This window comes from Brachionichthys hirsutus, chromosome 3 (assembly GCF_040956055.1).
Source record: "Brachionichthys hirsutus isolate HB-005 chromosome 3, CSIRO-AGI_Bhir_v1, whole genome shotgun sequence".
Taxonomy (NCBI): domain Eukaryota; kingdom Metazoa; phylum Chordata; class Actinopteri; order Lophiiformes; family Brachionichthyidae; genus Brachionichthys; species Brachionichthys hirsutus.
The window spans coordinates 3,306,657-3,329,148 of NC_090899.1; the positions used below are offsets into that span (position 1 = coordinate 3,306,657).

The 22,492-nt window shown below is 43.8% G+C and overlaps 1 protein-coding gene across 1 annotated transcript; it reads right to left on the reverse strand.

Moving 5' to 3' along the window:
• Window positions 1-173: 173 nt before the first annotated feature.
• Window positions 174-7,928, reverse strand: rspo1 (R-spondin 1). Its single transcript, XM_068760338.1, has 5 exons — window positions 7,832-7,928; window positions 6,093-6,287; window positions 3,581-3,724; window positions 2,745-2,969; window positions 174-343 (listed from the first exon to the last, which is right to left on the reverse strand). Exons 1-5 carry the CDS (start codon window positions 7,926-7,928, stop codon window positions 174-176), a joined length of 831 nt encoding a protein of 276 aa, XP_068616439.1.
• Window positions 7,929-22,492: the final 14,564 nt, after the last annotated feature.

A 22,492-nucleotide genomic window follows, 5' to 3' on the forward strand; every position in this document is an offset into this window, starting at 1 on the left:
CAGAGGAGCCTTTTGCGCCGTTGCAGCAATCCTCCAGTTCTCTTTGCATTTTCCACAATGCATAGCAGCGTCGATCCTTTCCTTCATCATCCTGACCTTTGCACTGTGGTTGGTGCTGCTGGGTGAGACGCTGTCTCTGTGTCCTCTCAGCCCCATCCAGCAGGCCCTACAGTTTAAGAACCAGAGCTGACTGTGATGCTGGGAACAGTGGTGGTCCTGCTGCGGCCTCTTCTTTTCTTCTCTTCTCCTCTGTCGCCATCTTTGCCCTGTCGTTCTCGTCCCCGTGCATTCTCCCGCCCTCTCCTGTTTTTACCGTCTTGTCGACCTCCTTTAGTCTTCCTTGCTGAAAAGAGAAGTCGTATTAAATAAGATGCACATTTCTATATCTATGTGTCTGTGTATAAAAACAATTTACAGTACAGTAATACCATGACATGAGTATAATTCGTTCCTGGACTGAGCTCGTAATTCAAATTACTCACATGTCAAATCAATGTTTCCGCATATAAAATATCTGAAAATAATTGAACCCATTCCGGCATCTAAAAATACTAAAATCAACGCTAATAACAGTGGATCCAAGGTGTGTTCAGCACATTATTATAGCAGCATGCTAACATTAGCATCACCTCCCTCTCTGTTGGTAATCCTTATGTCCTTATTGCTAGCATTGACAGGAGAGGAAAGAGCGCACAATTCACTTTCAAATCACTTTTGGCATAATGACTTAAATATACTGTCGATAATGGCCTGCAGGGGCATGAAGAGCTGTCGCTAAGTGGAAATGGATGTTGTTCCTCATGTCAGATAGCAGAACAAGTATTCGTTTTTGTATACACGAGGCAGTGGAGTTACGGTGGAGGATGTTTGTTATGAACTCGTGTTGAGTCTCCGCACATCCTGGAAATTTGAGTGAAACCATGCCAAGGGCTGGACAGTGTTCACTGCACAGTTGGCAAGAGCAGGGCTTACGGCGCCACCGTGTTTTTCTATTCCTATGGAATAATAACTTTCGGGGTCTGTGTTTATTTCACTACAAGCATTTGCCAACTTCCCCAACTGACAGTTATGAATCTTTGATTTAAAGGCAAAGATAAAGAAGTAAGTTGCAGTAGTTCTGAAATTTCACGAATAAAAATCATTATGTGAGCAAGGAAGTAGATTTAAATTAGCTTAACAATAAAAACATTTATTCGCCACAGAGAAAGAGCCACCGGTGCCGAATTCCTGAGAATAATATCGCTCACATTTGGCGAGTTGGCAAATAAAAGAAGATATTTTTTGTGTGTGTGTTTTGAATCAGTCAACATTTCTGAGCTTTTATGTTCACCATTCAAACATGAGCTCAATATTGAGTGGCGACGATTTCTGTTTATACGAGTGTCAATATGTTTGCTGTGGAAGGACTTAATTACTCTGACCAATCGATAATGGAGCCGAGAGAGAGGGGGACTAAATCAGTTTATGACAGTCTCGATTGTTCCTCATCTCGTTCCAAGCAAAACAAGTTTTGCCTGGCAAATAAAAAATAAAAAATCAGTTTTCACATTTGACCCTTTTATGGAGCTTCGGGAAAAAGGATGAAAATAAAAAAAGCGGGCAGAACAACACAAAGCCTGAGATGTGCGGACCGCAAAATCAAGGTGTTTTCTACGCAGCCAGCCTGCCGGCCAGCTCCCGCAGGCGAATTGACTGCTGCAGTTCTTTTTGCACAGTCAGTTTCTCCACATGAATCAGCACTCATGACGCCATTACCCCGGAATTACCTCGTGGAGGGAAATGTCCTCCTAAAACATGTGCACAGTATGCGTCTTTCTTTCATGCACAAGTACTGAACTAAAAATGCACTTAACATCGACAGTCAACCAATTTCACAATCCGCAAGGCTTCCATTACTCATCAGCTGATGCCTCGCATGTCATCCGTGGCCTTCGCATACATTTGGGAGTCTAGATGGCAGTTTTTGTGAGACAGTTTATAATATTTCACCTTTAATGACTCCTCAGAAATCCGAGGCTGGAAGCCCGCTCCTCGCTGAACAATTACAAGCTATGCCTTTCGTGCGGTTTAAAAATGTGCAGCCTTGGTTAAAAAAATGGCACCAACAACTAAAAATGCACTTCATATTGACATCTTGATTTGCAATGAGCATTTTAAGTTCACAAGAACAATTATAATTTGTTAGCATTAGCTCCAAATGGGCGCCAAAGAGCGAGCGATCGGCTGTTCAGAGAGCTGATGATGGCCGACGACCTTTTATTGACCTGATGGAGAGCGAGCTGCTGTGTGGACGGTAAAGAGGCCACGCAAACATGCCATGGAAGTGTAAACCCAATGCTTCAAATGTTGCTCGGAACAAATGCCTCCTTCTAACTCTGATCTGGGTCCAGCTTCGCTGTGCGTAAGGCCTGCCCTTCATCTGCTTGGCTCGGACATTGAGTGAATTGTTTATAAGCTGAAAAAAGCGGTTCTGTATCCTACCGTGAGCTCTGCCAACCCAAACCCAATCAAAATTCTCTGGGTCACAGATACACTGGCGGGAATACGAACCCTGGGATGAGTAATGCTCCGATCAGCCATCATATTAACTAGCATGAAGTACATAGACTTATTTTCGAAGGGGGTGGAGAGTATGTGTAAAGTGTGCACCATCTTCTGATCATCACTTTTATGAAATGTATGATTTAATTAGAAGAACCTAATAAGTGTCATTCGCTGTATGTGTGTTCGTTGTTGTTGTTTACCTCTCACGCAGGGCGTCTTTGTCACAATGCACTTCTTTTTCTCTGTCTGCGGACCACAGGTCTGTGAGGGTACGAAGGCCAAAGAGGCGTCCGGGCCGCGGGCCTGCAGAATCGGCACACGAACCCGAGACTGAGATCCTTTCTTAAATCCACATGTTTTGTTCTTCTTCATGCAGGAACTCCATTGGCTCCACTCCCCCAGTTCACATTCTGCAGGGCGCTGACCTGAGCAGAAAGAAATGTGATGAGGACTGAGGTAGGGAGCGAATGGTCAACAGCTCAAAACGTCTTCCATTTGTTTTGCAGCCCTCAAATCAGTTTTTTTTTTACTTCTTCGTATAGTTTTAGCTTCAAATAAAACCTTTGAGTGATTTTCCAATCTGGAAGCAATTTTGTCTTGTTTTTTCTATCTGAGAAGAGCATACGGAGAATGTTTCTGTGGATCTAAAAACGTAGCAAAGCTTGTGGCTTTTTACATTTTCAGATTCATGACACCGCCAGGTCTCTCGCCCCCCCCCCCCCATTGTAACAGCAGGGTCATCTTAAAACAAAAATCAGATAAATCTTTTGCTATGCTGAACCAAAACGCTTCACTGTGAATGTTGTCACGGGACAAAATGATTTTCAACAACAAAAGAAGATGGGAGCGTGAAGAACGAAAAGGTCAAACGAGTTTGCTCGCTGTTTTCCCTGCCAGAACATTTAACTTCCAGTCCCTGGCAACTCAAATCAAGTGATAAAACTTGAGCCGGCTCACACTAATATCACACAATAACGTTGAGTTCTAAGAGACACCATAACTAAAATGACACTTCCAAAGGATAAAGGTCGCTCACCGACACATTCCATTGTCTGGTTGGCAGTGCGCTGGTCTGGAGGGCAGCTGACGTAACATCGCCCACTGTGTGAATACAAGCCCTCCTTACATTTTGTGCAAAAATTGCGATTGAAACACGCTTCACAATTGTCTATTTTACATTCTGCAAGACACAGGGGAGACAAAAAGAGAAGATCAAATGAAAGGATCACATCAGAAACAATGAGTCTGTTAAATGTGACTGTTCTGTTTTTGTTGGCCGGGGTGGGGGCAGGGGGGGGGGGCTTTTTAAAAGCTTGTTGTACTTCTAGAACGTTTCCAGAAGAAACACAAACCTATATCCTTTGATGTATACTGTTCATGTTTGGCTGAACATAATCAGACAGCATGGGGCGTAATTACAGGAGTAACACTGATAAAAACGCTCGCAGGCCTGGTATTTGGGAACAAGACAGTGAATTTCTCGGTGGGTTTACTCCACCTTTTTAAGATGATTAAAAAAAAACTTAAGGATAAAAAATAAGGTCAACAAATTATTTAACGCTGAATCCACACTGTGATCTTAATGTTCTTGCCTGTGATTTAGGACAAACAAGCCAATCTGGGATGACATGCGCAAAACGACCCTCGCATGAAAACAAATGTCTTGGTATAGCCTATAATGTTTATCACAAATCTCCTAATCTCCCTCTCAGCTCTTTAAGAGCTGCTAAAGACAAGGATTAGACAAGCAGGTCCAGAAGCATTATTATAAAGTGACAGCTAGAGCAAACAATTATGGCTCCTGTTTTTTTTTTTACCGGAAGTCTGAAACATCAAATCTGAAATCAACGCAAACGGCGTCACCGTAGGTGGAATTTTTACAGGCTTTGGACTCCTGTAGATGCGATAGAAACTTGATGCAGCACCTGCGATGGATGTTCCAGCCCGATTCCAAAACGTGGGGAAAAAAAGACCACAATGCAATGATTTGCAAATGTTTTAACCCCTTAGTGCCGTTGCGTCTATGCCATTCTTCCTTGACTTAAAATCTTCAACATGGTCTCATCGACAATTTTGTTGCTTCGTCCTAATGCGCCACACATTTTCAGTGGGGGGGGGGGGGGCAGTCCAGTGATCAGATGAGTTCACTCATAATGTTTAAAGACAGCAGAATGTGGGTAAGCATTGTTAGCATTAGCATTGCTTTGAAGAAGTAAGAAGAAGCAGCAGATGTTATTCCTAACCTGCATGTATCGGATTACGTCACCGAACGCCACGGGAACTAAACTCCCTTTTATTCTCTACACGGAATATGGGTGCAGGTACGGATGGACCCTTCCGTGCATCTATCTGTTTTCAGTTCTGCATATATTTTTGGATGTTCAGACAAGGTGAAAAAAGCAGTGCTGTGAGAAGTGGTTGCAGGCAGCGTAGCCAGAATTCAAGCAAGGCACGGCCGACGTGTACAGAAACGATGATGACAAAGGCGGCGTTCATGGACAAAACTTCGATGGACGTACGTAGAGGGGTCGTTTTTGCACCAGCGCATCCCAGATGGGCTCTGGCTTAAAGATGTGGGGAGCATTTTGAGATGTTGGCGATACATACAGGATGTCCTGTGCTTCGCGCAGCATTTGTAGATGCAGCGGCATTCTGTGTTTAATGCGAACAGTTTTCCCAAGTATTTCAGAACACAAGTACTAATAGACAGTCACTGGTATTTCATGTACTTGTGAAATGGTCTAATAATACCTACCTTTTTATGACGCGTTGCTGGCACAAATTTAACACGCCATTTGTGCAAATAATTACCAGCCATTTAGATGGGAGTCACAAAGAAATGTATATTTTTGTTTAGTTACTTCAGAGACTACGACATGTATACAGGCCGTTAGCTAGGGTGTACTGGAATAGAAAATAGTTGTAAAAGCGCACGCTTGGATTGCGGCCCTGGCTTGGACATTGCAGATGAGGGCCAAATACAAAAACACAGACATTCTCTCACAGAAACAGGGAAACAACAACGCTTTAGTAATGTTTGTGTTGGGATTTTGCTGCAATCTTGTTTTGTGCCCACACGTAAGGAGAAACAGACGGCGGGCATACCACGGGTAAAAGCGAGGGACCGGCGGCCCCACGGCCGATCAAGTGAGTTCGGCAACCCTTTGAACCACCGGTGAAAAACTGGCCACCCTCCAAACTCGGGTGAGTTTCCTCCGGTTCAGCAAATACTTTGCCGGATTCAAGGGTCTTCTTTGACCCATTTTCCACCAACACAGTCTGGTATGGCGTTCGAGCTTCACATTTAACACCAGATTTTAACACCTTTTCTCATCTCATCTCTTGAGTTGAGGTCAGGGACTCGAGATTTCCCCTGGAGGACCACGTCCCGTTTATCCTTTTCATTTGTCAATCGTCAAGCTAAACAGATCGTTTACACTCCTGCAGGTCTGATTTGACAGCGAGTTTGCGCAAGCCTCCATGAATCCAGACGTGCATCTGCAAATACAGATTTGCCCACAACAGCAAGCAAAAAAAAAACAACTCACGGGTGCATCTGTTGTTGCCTTCCGGGTTCCTCATGCCAAAGTATCCCACAGGGCATGAGGCGAGGCACACGCCTATCTGACGGACGTCATTGCGCTCTAGGAAGATGAAAAGCTTCGGCTTACATTTAACGCAGCCATTATACTCAGAGCATCGGTCGCAGCCTTTGGGGCAAGATGACGGCCCCTCGGTGATAACTATGGAGACATGAACAGAGAGAAAGGACCAGTAAGGATGAGGTAGACGGCGGGTCGGCCCGATGGTAGCGGCACATAAAAAGATCAACTGCTTCCAATCAGATATCACGTTTCACGAGGACATTAAAGGTCGCTTATACCAGCTTAAGTGAAAATGCATGTTTTTCCAGATCCTCCGCAGGTTTAGTTATAAACCTACAAGCACTTTAACTCTCCAACAGTGAAGGGTTAATGCTGGCACTGTAATCTAACCGTGGGTAAGTCCAAGCATCTTGTTGGATGTTGGAACATTTGATCACTGTTTACTTCAAAGCGCGAGCTGGAGACTCTTGAAAGATTTCCATTTGGAAAAAGAAATGTAATAGGGGATTACAGCCAACCAGAGCCAGTCAAAATCAGTTGAGTGACATCACACAGGGGCTCCGCGCTGTGGTCAGGTCCGCTGACGGGCTGATGGACATGGCTGGGAATCAAACGCTGCTTGTGGTTTTAGATGGTGGCACCAAACAGAGTATTTTGTAAAAAAAATAAAAAATAATAATAAGTGCACTTCACTTCATTGCACTCCAAGACTTAGATGCTCATCCATCTTCCAAAGAGTAAAGACACATAACTGGGGGCAAATGTGTCAAACTGTACATCTGTTGTTTTTAGGAGCCATTTGAATACAAAGCCAGAGTCATCCCAGCAGATTGGCCTTCACTGCGCCCGCTCTAAATATACCTCCTCTCAGCACGGCGATCCGTTTACCGTGCCTGCCTCCAGGAGATAAGTTGGAATTGTAAAAAACATTAAAAGGGATCTCCCTTGAACTAACAGCTCAGTGTGAGTCACGGTAACCTTGAATACCAGGAATTGCAGCCAGGTGTTGGTTAGGTCATCGTACGTGAAAATGTGTGCGCACTGTAAAAAGATATTCCATTCTCATCACACAAACTGCAATTGCAAGCAGATCTTTCTTTGCAGTTTGTCTGATTTCAATAATACCACATCTGTTCCTGTGGCCACTTGTGGTATTGCTTATTCATAGAAGTTGAGATGAGTTGATATTAACGCCTCATGCGTGAAGAGATATTTAATCCAAAGCCATCAGTGACTGGCAATGTGACTCTGAGGCCTGAGACACATGGCTTGTCTTCAAGAACATTGTACATGCGGTTGTGTGAGGTCAGAGAAATGTGTGTTACAACACAAGAAGCACAGCCTGATTGAAAGATTAGGCCCGCCAGGTCCTCATTCCACAGTGTGCCCAGAGAGTCAGATGCAAAATGTGATGGGTTCAAGGGAGAAGCCTTCAAAATCCCTTCCATAAACAAACCCAATATCCAGAAAAGTAAAACTGAGAAACAAAGACTGGGAAGAAAGATGAGCCTGAGTTTAACCCGCCTTGAAGAACAACAAGAAACAAACAAGACGTTATCGTTTTTGCTTGCTAAGTGTTTATGACACATCCCCCAACTGTGACTCAGACCACAGAAATGTTCACCAGCAGCGCCGAAGAGGAATAAAGAGATTAAAAACAAGCTGGGAACGAGAGAACTCACCCCGTCTCTGCCTTCTTGCCCTGGAGAGCTTGACAGCATGACTGTGACCCACGGAGCTGAGGAAGAACATTGTCAGCACCACCAGTCCCAGCTGCATAGTCTCTGCTGCCTTCGTGGTCACGCAGGGTCCCCCCCTGCAACCAGATGGATCAAGTGGGGGGTGGGGGCTTTCTCTGTGGGACAGGTGGGAAGGATGATCCCTCCTCTTTCCTTTTGGCACTGCTCTCTTTCTCTGCCTGTGCCAGTCTTCTCCCTCTCGTCCGGCTCTTTCACTCTCGTGGCGGCTGCATCCGCGATTCCGTGTACCGGGAGGTGATGCTGCAGACGCAATGTCCAGACAAGCCCGAGGCAGAACGAGCCATCGCACTGTTGGTGGGTCTGGCAAAGGGTGCAGACTGAGCAGGGATGTGCAATGGATAAGGAGGGTGGAGGTGAGGGCTTCTGAGAAGGAGGAGAGATTGGACGGGGAGTTTGTAATTCTGGTGGTTCAACCCATGAAGCTCGGGACGGGCTGGCAGGGAAGCAGGGAATCCACTGCCTGAGGCGGGTTCGCAGTCAATGAGCGCCTGTGCTCAGAAGCGTGTCTTTTTTTTTTTAAAGATGTTCTAGACGAGGCACTAAATCAAGAGCAAAGGTCTGCAGATTGAAAAGAGATGGGTGCAGGTTCTTTACGTGTGACAACGCATCTACCTAGAAAAACAGGCAGAGGAAACAAGCAAATTGGAAACAGAACACACAGAGATGAACCATCACTAAAGAACATTTCAATTCTGTTTTCTTTCTTCTTTCGCCGCTCAAAGATAAGAGGGGCCTCTGTCGTACCCGATGCAGAACGCCATCGACAATATCGCATTAGATTGAATGGAAACAGATGGGAAAATGCTTTACCTGGTGTCACAAATGGCCTACGTGCACCTTTTAAGATGGCTAATGTGCAAATCTTTAATTGTAAACTCATAACAGAGGAACAAAAATAATGAGCAGCAGTTTCACAGGCAGTTGCACAAAGTTAGCTAACAGGCTGCTCAATCTTCTCGTGCAAGAAAGTAAATTGTGAATATAATATATATAAATATATATATATAATTGTTCTGTTAGCATAATTAGATATCAATCAAACAATAATGTTATTTGACTAACGGAGCTGCTGTAGAAAGGAGAAAGAAGAAACCACAGCTACTTTAAAGCATATCACGTTGCATTTACAGGAATGATGAACTGAGCAGGTTTATCCTTTGGACATGCAGTCTTTCGGGGAAATGCAATACACACACCGGGCCTTTGAAATATTCAGTGTAGAGATCTTTCTTAGATAGTGTCGAACGCTAGATGCCTTTATGGCCCTCGTGTAAGGAGGATGCATCAGAGGATGTTAGGACCCAAGCAACGGGAAGTCCTTCCTCACCGCTCAATGAAGAAAAATCGGACCATATTTGGCCGCTGAGCCGGTTATGGCTCTGAATCACTCTCAGGACAATGCCATTCGGTGCATCTAATCATTCCAGCAGGCAACGTCACACTGTTTGCCAAAGTATAAATCAAGACAGACGTTCAGATTTCACTATGTCCATTTAGCTGGACTGAACTCGAATATTCTCAGCCGCTGAAATAGGAGTTCTTCTTGATGCCAGAAATAACATCCAATTTTCAAAAATAATGAGAACCACATTTATCCTTTTCTCGAACTGGCATTGACGGGTTATGCCCAGATGTGAAACGTTGTCTTGTTAGAAGCTGTTCTCTATTTCAATGTTGAAATGGAGGAAAAAGAGGCTCCCTTGGTGCAAAATGGCTTATTGTGAAATATTATGATGAAACATTAATGTGACATCACTTACAGCTGATAAATGGGGCATAAATTAATGCCTGAATGAGTCAATCAAATAACAAAACGCATGCGTATAGGAACCGAGAATTTCCTCGGAGAATCTTCGAGTTGTTATTTCCAGAAAACGGTGTTTCTTTCTCACCGCTAAAATGAATGGCTCGCTTTAAACTCAACAGGAGTGCTTAAGCCCTCTCCTTAGATTTCAGGCTCTCTCTTGGTTTATTCTGCTCTTAACACCAAGAGACATTCGCTGTCGCTGTCACTGACACCTCTTCACTAAAGTCATATTTACAAGAAAGGGCCAAAAGCGATGCACAGCCACAGTCATCGGCACCACCTGTTGGTTCCTTGAGAGAGTGATGATTGGAGAATGGGACATGCTGAGTGTCTGGATCACTCTGAACGTAACCTTTCCAGCACTGAGTAACTCAAAATGTGTGCCAGAGACCATTTCATAACACAGCTTTCCCAGGACTCAGTGCAAACCTGCCAAAAGCTCACCTCAGCCCATCCATATCTGCCCACGCACGAGTGTGCAGATAAAAGACAGGATTTGGCTGAGAAAACCGATAGTTGCAGACTTCCCATCTGCACCACAGGCCACATCATTATCAAGCAACAGAGGTTCCACTGCGGCACCTGCATGTTTTGAAATCCTGTCTCTGCACACTCATCCATTTAAGAGGCTTCCCTCACTGTCAGCGACGTGAAAACTAAGCCCTGCTCATCACAAATAGTCAGGAGATTAAATGTCCTGCTTTTTAAAATCGTGTTTGATTTGTCAATTATTCAAATGATGAAAGGGAGCTCCCACAATTGGGAACACATTCATCTTGAGAAGGTGCCGCTTCTCTTGAGCTCATAGTTACAACTGCAACCTGTCCATGAACTTTGCATCTGCAACTGAACGCGCCTCGCTGACGCGTGTTTAAGAGCGTCATGCGTAATGCATGTCAAATTGAGTAAGCTCTTATGGACGGATGATAACAGTGGCATTTTTTTGTTAAGGACAGCCTTGAGATATTTCATCGTGAACAAGTCATAACGTCATTTTCCTCAGATGGGAATCGAAGTAGCGCCGCACTAAACTCAAAATCAAATAATTTTTCATTTGCATATCTGCGACATGGCCTCTAAAAGTAGAATTAGTGACAACGGAGCACGTTTTCTAATCCCCAGCCAGCGAGGAGGAAACAGAAATGCGTGGCTGATAGTACTCAGTTATGGTCCATCTTAACGTTCGATTTATTTTGACCACGATTTTCTGCAGCGATGTGCGTAAACCTAGAGCATGTCGCAAAATAAAAATAAAAAACCTGATGGAGATAAGGCGTGAATTAAAGAAAACAGTTTTATGTTACATCATTACATGTCCCCTGGTTTTAGTCTGCAGCATCGAGAGAAAGGTCAAATGTGTCCACGCATCCAGGGCCTCGTCCTTCGATCGCACCACCACCAGCCTGTTTATTGTTTATTTACATGTTTTAATGGATTTATTTGTATGACTACAGCCTGCAGCCTCCAGCACACGCAGACTCGATATTGTGCAGCTCGGCACTTTGTCTCAGGTTTGCGCACCATGCTGGATTCCAGCTGTTTGCGCTGCACGGCTCTTCAGGGAGAAGAAAAATCAGAGACAAGATTCCCACCTGTCCTCTGTGCAGCATCTCTGCTGTCACGTCACACCGTCCCGTTGTTTTTCTTAATCCCCCCCTGCCTGTCATTTTTGAAGTCTGCGTGCGCGTAAATTCAAGTAATCCTAATGCGCAAAAAGAAGCAGGATGCAAACTCTACCTCTCTGTAAAGTTCATTCTAGCGCCCACAAAGAAAATCTTGAATTTACACCAAATTCATTATTTCTCCGTGTTGGAGAAATGTTATTAAACATTTGTTTTGACGACAATGTGTCCGACGAAAAAGTTAGCACAAATAATGTCTGCAGAAGAGGCGCAGTCTCCATTCTAAATCTGGCACGCACACACACACACAAAACATTGTCCTCAATTCATTCCAAAATATGCATGACTTTAAAACAAGAAGCTTGTTTTTAAAAAGTCAAACCAATTAACCTGAATAATAAAATCCAAAGCAATCAACCCACCTGTTACATCCGAGTCCCCGAATTACGCTGGTCATTGAGCGGTCCGGACTCAATTTCCTTTTTTATAAGGCAAAATCCGTTCCTTGCCTGGCCACAAAGAACTCCTCCTCCAGGATATCTCCGTGTAATCTTTCTCTGTCATCACCTAGAAAAGTCTTTCACATTTGTCACATTTTCGAGACAAATTCTCCCATTAAGTGTGATTAAGTCCCACTAATAAAACTTTATCGGCAATAAAATTATATTCCGGTGCCTTCAGCCACAGATTTCGTTCTCTCTTTTCTTTTTTTTCTTTTTTTTTACCTCATCGCATCGGGATGCGTGTTTTGCAAAGAAGCTCTATTTCTGCGCTTTTTATTTCCAATTTGTAGCGTCGAACGTCACAAGTAGTTACAAAACCGTGATATTTGCATCTAAATCCCGATCTCTGCATTGCAGGCCCCGCCCCCTTGAAAGAAAGTTCAATGAGAGCAGGAAAACCCCACGGTGGGCTCCTATAGGTGCTTCCAACTAATGGAGTATGCAAATTCTCACGTGCCTCATTCGTCATTTTATTTTGTTTCAGGCCCCCAGTCTGCAGAGGAAACTCACATAAACGGAAGATAAAAGAGTATGAAAGCATTTCATTATCGTTCGTATTCCCTCCAGATGAGATGAGCAGCATCGGTGAGCGTTTCACAAACCTGCAGGTGAGATGTGAGAGATTCCTCACCCATGCATTATTTGTTATCTTTTTTTTTTTTTTTACACCTCCTTTACCAAAATATTTGAATGTAAATTGGCCTGAAAAATGGACTGGATGGGAAAGATGCAGCACAGACAGAACAAAAACAAATTGTCCATAGTTCATAAAATAGAACAAAGACAAATCATAGAGATTTGATTGATGTAAAAAATATTTTACTTGGCGGTCTCATATCAACTGAAATTTTGGAGCCTGCATGGAAATATGCATCTGCATAAAAAAAATACAAAAAACTCCCACATGTAAAGACCACATTGCTAATTCAACCCGTCTCATTGTGTAGCTACTATGCCATGACAATGAAGGCTTTCTATTCTATTCTATTCTCCAAAATACACACAGAAGGAAACAGGAATCAAGCATTCCATCAGGGCGTTCATCATCCATCAGTTGCAGTACAACCTGGACAGGTCACCGGGTTCTTCGGTGCATATAGGGAGACATATTTTAACACAAACGGACCGTTTAGGCTCACCAGCTTAGCTTTATTGCATGTTTTTGGAAACTGGAGCACCGAAGGGGACCAATAGACAAGAGAACACGCAAAATTCCCACAGAGGGGCTCCAGGATTCAAACCCAGAGCCCTGACTCTAGCTGTGATTCAATAGTGTTAACCCATGCACCATCAACCCATCCACCCGTCTTCATGTTGACATGTTTTTCCACTAAGAGTAACTGCATGCGATCAGAAAACCGCTCCAAGTGTCCAACAAGGGACCAGCCACTTCATTCAAGCCAGCACTAAGTTAAAAGAAACTGCTGTTTTGTTTTAAGGTCCGATCGCCAAGAAATAAACAGAGCCAGAACCCTTTAAGAATCTCTACTGATGCAGTGTGACATATCTTATCAAAATAAAAACCCAGAGATCTGTACACTGCAAGGATTTGATCTAAATTGAAAGTGAAATCTTAAGTTTTATTAATAAATATACGGCAGCCGTGTCATGCGGCTTCAGGGGAAGCAGTCTGGTAAGAATAGTTCACAAGCACAGCATTTAAAGAGAATGCCATTATTTACAGGAATGCGCAGTAAACACACACGTAAACAATGGAGCGTTATTTGGAAGGGGAAAGTAAAGTGTGGACAAACCACACACACACACACACCCTGCTCAGCATTTCGACACAGTTGTCTATAAATTCATCATTCATTCATTCATGTGATATACACTGTCATCTTTATTCTGTCCTACCAAAAGGCAGCGCATGTATTCACCCTTTTCCAAGGGGAACAGCCTCCTCAAGAAATGATGGACATAAATATTTGGGCCCTAACGGTGTCCATTCCATAATAGGTATCTTCATTTTATATTTCTAAACCTGTTTCACCTCTGGAATTTTTTTTGTTTTTTTTTCATCATCCTGTTATGATAATTAAAAGTGAAGTGAGTTCATGCGGCACGCAGGGAGTTTGAACTGGGTGCATGTTTTATGTGCTCATTATTCAGGTGCTATACATGGCTGCGTTACTCTACCCACTGATTATAACATTCTGACATTCATGAGCAGCTTTATACCCGACAGAGTCGCATGTTGAATTTAAAAGTGCTTGCAAAGGCGTATTTGAGCGACGGAAATAGTCTCACCAGTCATTTTTCCTACATTAAAAGGTTAGCGGCAGTTTAAAACAGGCCACTTGGATCTGATTCTTCAGTCAGTTGTGGGTCACTTTGACAGTCTGTCATGACGACATCTGCTGCCTGCCAACAGACGGCAGAGGGGAGCCATAAAGCAGAAAGCAAGACAGTCTTCTTGCATCAGCTGTAAGCTGCTTATACATGCAGGTATTCATTAAGTCAACTTTATGAAGGTCATAACTTCTGTCGTGGCATAAAAACCATAAACCAAAACCCCCCGAGGGGGGGGCGGACTTGCAGAGAAGTCAGGGTGAAACAGAGGCTGATGATGACTAATGACAGGTTTATGACTTCAGCATTTTGACTGTAAAGAAATGCTGGAAAAAGATTTACAGCTGCTCGACATATCCATCATCCAAAAAATGACTACGATACCGACAAATCTCAGGGAGATCATTTCAAAACCACATCGCAGGATGCATTCGTTCATTTAAACTATACATCATTCAGGGTTTAAAATAAATAAATAAATAAGGCATTGCTTCTGAAACACATCATGTTTCTCCGATGGACGATGGAATTTTGAGAGCTCAGTATTTGAAACCATGGAAATTATAACTGTGGGCACAACAATCCTACTGTGTGATAACTGTGCCATAATATCTATCTATCTAGGCTGCCTTTCGACACATTTCTATAGCCTGAAAAATTATTCCTTGGCAAATCTTTCACGATATGTCAGACGGCTCAGTTAAACAGGATTTTTACATATTTTGTGCGGGAGCCATTCTGTGCTGCAATGTCTCTCCTCGTCCAATGGCTCTTTACCACGTTCAGTTCCCTCATGCTGCCTGACAAAACCGCAGAGGCTGAGGCTGAGACTTGAGCCAAAGTCAATTATACCTGCAGTCATCTGTGCAGAAATCCTCGTGACCCCAGTCCAGAGTACACACAAAGTGTGGCTCTGTGTCAATGCACACGTTACACAGAGTTTAAATGGACTGTCGTCAGATGCTTTCAGACACAATACAAATGGACAATAAGAAATAAGTAATTCATGCATAAAGACGCACTTGTTGGATCAGAAAAACAAAGTCTAATATATATGGCGTACTGCATTATCAGACACAAGCAGGTCTGGGCGAAGCATCCATCATGCTGTGGTCCAGCATCTTGAACCTGATGCTGAACAGCATTCCAGCAGTGAATCTACTGTAACAAACCTTAGCTGTCTTTTCAAATGAGATATTGAGTTACTAAACCGATGTCTGTACAAATAAAGAGGTGTATTTTTTCATGATGTAACTGGAGACACATATACGGTGGTAAATTCAAGCGACATTTTGCATGTACGTAGAGACATGTGTCCAAGGTATGCACGCATTCCCTTGCGACGCAAGTTGTCATGACTTCGATATGCAGCATTGCGCAATGTTTTTGGCGCAGATTGGTATGTGCATTATTGCAATTTTTACTTGGACGTTTCGATTACACAAAATCTACAAGGCAGGTTTTTAGATGAAACTTGGTTGGTCTCGAGAATGGAAGAAGACGTTTCATTTTGGAACGGATCTGGCCAAAAGGGGCGGAGACAGGACTAGAAGGACCAACTCTTGAAAGAAATCCCTCGATTTTGCCGGTGGATCCCGAGGAGATCTGTCCGTTTGCACGACAGTAGAGGGAAAATCCCGAAACTGAGCTTTATTGTCAAAAACCGGGTAGTCAGTCCAAACCAGCAGACAAACCAGAAGAGCAGCAGGCCAGGGGAGCACCAGGTAAGGGTCAAAAACCAGGTAACCAAGACAGGCAGGGCAGGGCAGGTACACAGGAGTCAGGATCTGGATACAGTGCTGGAAATGACGGCGCGAATCACAACAATCTGGAAAGGGCGTGTTGTCTGAGCTGAGTATATGTAGTGTCCGGGCTGATGGCAGATTAGCTGCAGGTGAGCCGGGAGCACAGGTGACCGGAATGAGCTGATTGCAGGAGGAGGATCTGGAAGACAGGAGAAGTTAGTGTATGTAAACGCACAGGCGCAGAAACAAAACAACAATCAGAACTGGAGTGGCGGAGGTTTAACTGTTTAATTGCGATTGGCTCAATGGGATGAATGCATCATTTGATTGGAGACAATATGTTTACTTAGAGTGTCTTTAAACAGACGGCTGCTCTTGCCAAATGGTAAAAAAAATATTTAGATATCACATTTGCAACTGTAGCCGCTTTCAAACAGGCAGTGTGCAATGGCGCCGAAACAAATTCCATTCTCTGTGACCTCTTTGATTTGTTCGCACTGGATCGACCCAAGGCTTCACGATGCCACCTCGGTAGGGGTGAGTTCACATCGCACGGCAATGCTTTGGTGAGACTAAAAGCTGATCTATTTCATTAACTCCCCAGTACCAGACTGGGGAGTCAAACCGACACCCCATTAAGCATCAGGCAGACAGAAAGCTGGACCCACAACAAAAAACACTGCCTGAACGGGGCTTGTGACTGCAGTGTTTTGCTTGTGGTTAAGGCTTTGGTCTCAATATTCATTTTATCTCCACTACCCCACCAAAACAATGTTTATTAAAGAAGTGGATTCCTTCATGTTGGACTCGTACTACATTCACTGCCATCCAAATACTGATAAACATTGTTTGCACGGATCTATTCATCACACAAATCCACTCAACATCAACACCGTGATTTGCAGCTCTTAAATAAAAGCCATCCTGTCAAAGTGAACAGAAGATGTATGTGCAGCTCAAATGTTACTTTGATTCTCTTCCCATTACTTGGAAATAAAGATGGATCACATTTGAAACAATGGGCGGAGAGAACTGCTGCCGCCAACATGTGTTTGCCATATTGGTGCTGAATTGAACCAGATTATCACCTTGTTTTTTTTTTTTACACGCAAGGTATGGGGCCCTTTTAATTGGATGTTCAATGCCAATACTTGCCTTGTTTTATACAAGCCATCCTCTATGCTTTACATGCAGTACTTAAATCAAGCTTAAAGGGAGTGAACACTCCAAATTGCCTTTTTCTTTTTTACTGTTTACTGTCTCCGCCACACATACTTGTCTTTTTTTTATTTTTTTATTTTTTTTATTTTTATTTTTTTATTTTTTTTATTTTTCTCTATTTTTTTTTTACCTTGTCTGCATTCGTGCTCCACAGTGACGGACATAACGTCAGTCACTGCTGGAGTTCTATGCAATTTTTATTCTTATAGTGATTGTGACCGTCACCTGCCCTCTTGGCAGCCTAGCCTATTCCTATTTTATTGGTTTTATTACCTGCTTACCGCCGTAGAGGGCTGTGCACACCGCAGTGAACATACAACATGAACAAACAAAAAGTGACAAATACACAGTGTTCTGAGAAGAAAGTGCAATGGATTTATTTGTGCCCCTTAATTCTACCCCTTCCATCCAATCATCACCAAGAGTTGTCCCAATACACCAGGTTCACATTCGTCTCTAGAGGAAAGTATGGATCACCAAGTTCTCAGATCTGAAGAAAAAGAGAGAGAGCATAGTGAGAGCCACAAGCACTAACCCAGCAACCTCCACTAACTCAGAGATCTGTGTGCGGGGTTGACTCTCTAAACGAGTTTTAATAGGTGCTGGAGTGGTGGATCTGGCATGCGTGAAACCTCCACCTAAGAACGGGGCAGCCATCCCGGACCCAACAATGGCGACATAAGCCCCCAGATCACCCCAAGCAGCTACAGCAACCCAAGAACGACCACCATGGCCCCACCAGAGCCACACGCAGAAGAACCAGTCCAGGGCCCGGGGGCAACTTACACCAACACAGCCGACGAAACCTAGGCCAGCGCAGCGGCACGGGGCACAGCTGGCCGGCCTGGCGCCCCACCAGCACCCAACACCACGCCCCCCCCAACCACCCGCCCCCCTCCCAGCACCCTCCACCCATCCCACACACCCCCCACAGTCCCCCAGCCCCCCCCCACGGCCCAGCCCCCCCCCACCCCCCACCCCCCACCACCGCCCCCCACCCCCACCCCCCGCGCCCCCCCGCCCCCTCCCCCCCACCGCACCCCCCCCCCCCACCACCCAACCCACCGCCGAGCTCGGGCAACCCCCCAACCCAGCGAACCAGCGTCTGGGGAACGGGAGTAGACAGTGCAGGGGCTTCAGCTCTATCCGACCCTATACAGCCATTTGGGAGGAGAGTATTATTCCCTGGGATGGAGAGTAGGGAGCAGGAGGCCGGACCACCGTCCCACCCCAAGCCCAGCCCGCTAAGGCCCCACATGCCGCGCCAAGGCCAAAAATAAATAAATTGATTATGAACCCCCCCCCCATACCCTGTCTATATGGCTCCCCAGATCCCAGACTGGGGAACCCTCCCAACACCGTGAATGTGTGGACACCTTTTAAAACACCTTCAAGAGCCTTCCTTTCGACTCCCACATCTTCTCGGATCACTCAGACATTTGTGTAAAGGGTGAGCCAAGACTGGAACTGAGATAAACTCCTGTAGCGTCCTCGCTTGGAAAGACCTGCATCTTGAGTTTGGTCTGTGTGAGTTGAATTAAGGAAAAGATTAGTTTCTCCGGGTATTGTCCAATGTTTGCTCAGACCGAGTGGAAGTCTCATGTCATGAAGATGTGATGTAATGTCACGCACAACGTCTTTCAGCCAAGAAGTGAAAGAGGCCCGCAGCAGATGCTTGGAGCATCCTGATGGGAAACTTCAACAGTGTAAGTACAGTTTCATTAAACTGGGGTGTCCTTGTGTATTTGCTATAGTAATTTCAGCACTAGCCATACAATGTTCTTTTTTTTTTATGGCATTCTGTAATCGCCTCTCCATTGTTTGAGGTTGCTTCTTTTCTTGTCCTTTACCAATTCCCTAAATTTTCTCACAAAACAATCATTTTAATGAGAAACAGTCCTCAGCATGTGCCGTATGGGTGTGCTCTAAACTGAATGCAGTGGTTTCAGAGCAGTAAATCTATTTCACAGCAGCACGCCACTATTACACTCATGACTCGTGTCTCAATCCCTGTTTTTATAATCAGTCAATCAAAGGAGAAATTTACATTTCGGGTGTTTTTACAGTAAAATCCAGAAAGAATTACCATTTAACTGTGCAGAGCTCTGTTATATGTGGCCTCTGTGGGCATCTCTCTCCGCTGATGTTTAGAATTTACGAGCCTCAAGTTCTCATAAATCCACTGGCAGCTCACCAAACAGTAGGCAAACATTAGCGTCAATGTTGTGAGCATATCAAGCAACCGCTGCACGGAGGCACGGCTCCACACAGAACCCGACAGTCTACCGACATTGAAGGACAAAGGGCGCTCATTTGAAGACAACCATGTTCACATTTTGCACAAAGACGGGCGGTTTGAGAGGAAAGTGAAGTAAGCAATCTGTCAAATTGCAGCAAACATCTCCACAAAGAGATGGGTCACCGCCACCAACACTCGCCCGCATGCCGCCAGTCTCGGCATCTTTCCCCCCAGAGAGTTTGCCCAATTAGGCAAAGCAACCGCTTGTGTCTGCAACGACTGTAACAACCCATTGTGGTACTCTTGATTGAACTGTTAAGTTGTGATGTTAACGACGGTCATTTTGTGCACAGCTTTAGAAAGCACTTCAACATCTGTAGCCCACCGAGCATGCTGTCAGTTAGAACTGAAGAAGCTTCTCGGATGAAGCGTTTGCAAGCCCGAATCAGAAGTCCAGTTGCTTCAGATTCATCCTCCATTGGAAAAATGCAAAGCCCGACACCTTTATCCGTCAAAATCTTATATCGCTGCAGCAGTAGCCAAAAGGGAAGCAGCGCAATGTCTACTGCACAATTTGAAGCGTTTCAAGGTTGTGCTTTAGATGAGCAGATGTAAATGAACAAGTATTGAGGCTTTAGAGAAGGAACCCAACAGATTCTCACATAGTTCTGCCTTTTCGCACACCTTTCCTCAAAGCAATTAACCGGTCTTCTAGGATTTATTATTGAGTGCATGCAAACCAAGTGCAAACCAAGGGCAATTGAGGTCAATGTCGTAAAACCTGAAATTATGTCCTGGCAGGGGTGCAAGAAGATGATCTATAATAGCAAATGGGAAAATAAAACAATAGCTGTCGTCGACTCTTTTTGTGAAACTGTGGCTAGTCGTCTGTGAATATTTACTAGATGATGATAAAAAGAGACACAGGAGCCTCCAAGTTGGCGGCTGGCTGTTGCAGAGATTCCAGACAGTCTCATCTCACTAGTTTCTTTAAATGTGCATACCCTTCAGAAAAAATCTTAAGATGAGCCTCTGAGGCAGCGTTTTTGTTGATTTCATACTTTCCTGTTTCTCCGTTGACTGCACGGAGAAGCAAATGTATGATGAAGTTTACGTCCATCAGCTGAACCCAAGAAATCAAGGACGATTTCCTTGAACTGCTTGGGAGAGGAACACCAGCGATGGCCCACTTGGCCTGTCGTCGCCATGACATCATCAGGGATATGTTTGATGTAAAATGAAAAACAAAAATACATCCTTGATTCTAAGAAGTTGGTTTCGAGTTTCTTAATGTCCCACATTGGTTTGTCATGACAACAGTTTTTCCTTGGTTAGATATTCCCTTATTTCCTTCAGAATAAAACACACTATTTGAGGGATTGCATGCAGACATGGATAAAGTCTTTTCTGAGTCATGGCTCCGGTGAGTACGAGCCAAAAGCTGTAAAGGATTTGTCCTGATATATATATATATATAAGATCTCTTTGTTATACTTTGGTGTTAATACTGCATTAACTCTGGATTTATATGCTTCCTGGTCTCTTGAAATTGTTCGATGACGTCCCTTCTTTGCTTCCAAAAGCTACTGAAAGTGGATTCTGGATGTTAATAAATAACCAGGACTTTAAGGTGTGACAAAAACAGAAGGCTATTTTACTGTAAATCAAATATACATCAGCTCATTGTGGACTTGGCAGACATCCTGCCCTGATCCCCATCGACATTTGAGCGTAATAACAATGATACAGGTTAATTTGTTTCATTTAAATATCTTGTCCTTGTGCTTAAAGCAGAATTATCAGTGCTCTCTATTAAATTGTATCAGCCACCAATATATTCACAGCAGTTTACACAGATATTCTCACAGTTGACTCGCTTGGTATCCCTGGATATGACAGATTAATCCTTCAGAGAGACCTGGATATACATGTCAACAAAAAGAATGGCTCCAAAGCTACAGAGCTGATGAGTTCACTGGAAAACTTTGAACTTTCCCAAACGCAGATGAAACTCATCAACACGGTAACGGTCTAGACATGGTAATAACAACGGGGCTGAGCACTGACAATGTGTCCGTGTCGGATTGAGATATTCCTGACCATATAATGGAGAAACCCTAGGCTGCAGTCAATTGAGAAGAATTTAAAGCCAATATTGCTACCGATATAACCATAAAGATTGATAGCAAACCATCTGATCTTCAGTTTGATGCTCAAATACATGGATTCAATTGGGCTCAGGGAACACAGCACAGTAAACTGCTCTTACAATATAATCTCATGATCGCTTTTATTCTGAAAAAAAGTACAGCATTTGGTAAAACTGACAATTAAATCTTTATCAGTCATCATTAATTATTTCTGATTGTTTGCTTAAACAATAAAGGGGCAAGGATTATGTATGAACTAAGTAATGGTAGAGGAAAGGGATCGAGGCACTGCGCCGGCTGCATCTCTTACTTATGGAGTCCATAACACAACCCTGAGCTTTTACACATCGATATATTCCATTTCATGAAAAGCACGGACGGTTGATCTTGCAGCAGATCATTTAATTTCTTTGCATGCCGCATATCTGAGCCGGGCTGTTCACACCAGGATTCATGTCGTCCTAAAGAAAAAAAGAGAACAAATTCAATTTCAGCGGTTGGTTAAGCTCTTCAGTTCTACTGGAACTCTCCGTCATGCAGACAAGATGGGGTGAAACCACTTCAAATTGATTTCAAATTATACTCAATTTTCCCATGATTTTAAAAACTAGAAAATGTACTCCTCAATAACTTAGTAGAATTCTTCCGGAGAAGCAAATACATGCTTAATACGATTTGATCTAAAAAGCATGGAGTGACAAAACATTCTAAAGCTGATTTTCCGGACCTCGTATGCAGTGATCGATGATGACACAATGCTCATCGTGTCTTGATCAAGTTGTCCCGTAGGACCATTGAGTCACTTTTTAAAGAAGAAAACGCTCGGCCTGGAGCCCTGGCAATGTTTAGATCTCAATAGTCACCTTTATAGAGTTCACAACGCGACACGAGAAGATGCGAGACAAGCAACAGACGAGAAAGCAACGAAAGACTGGAGCAACGAGGTTTTAAAATCCCTCTTGGCATTTGATTGCCTTGCGTGACTTTACAAAATTATTGTCAGT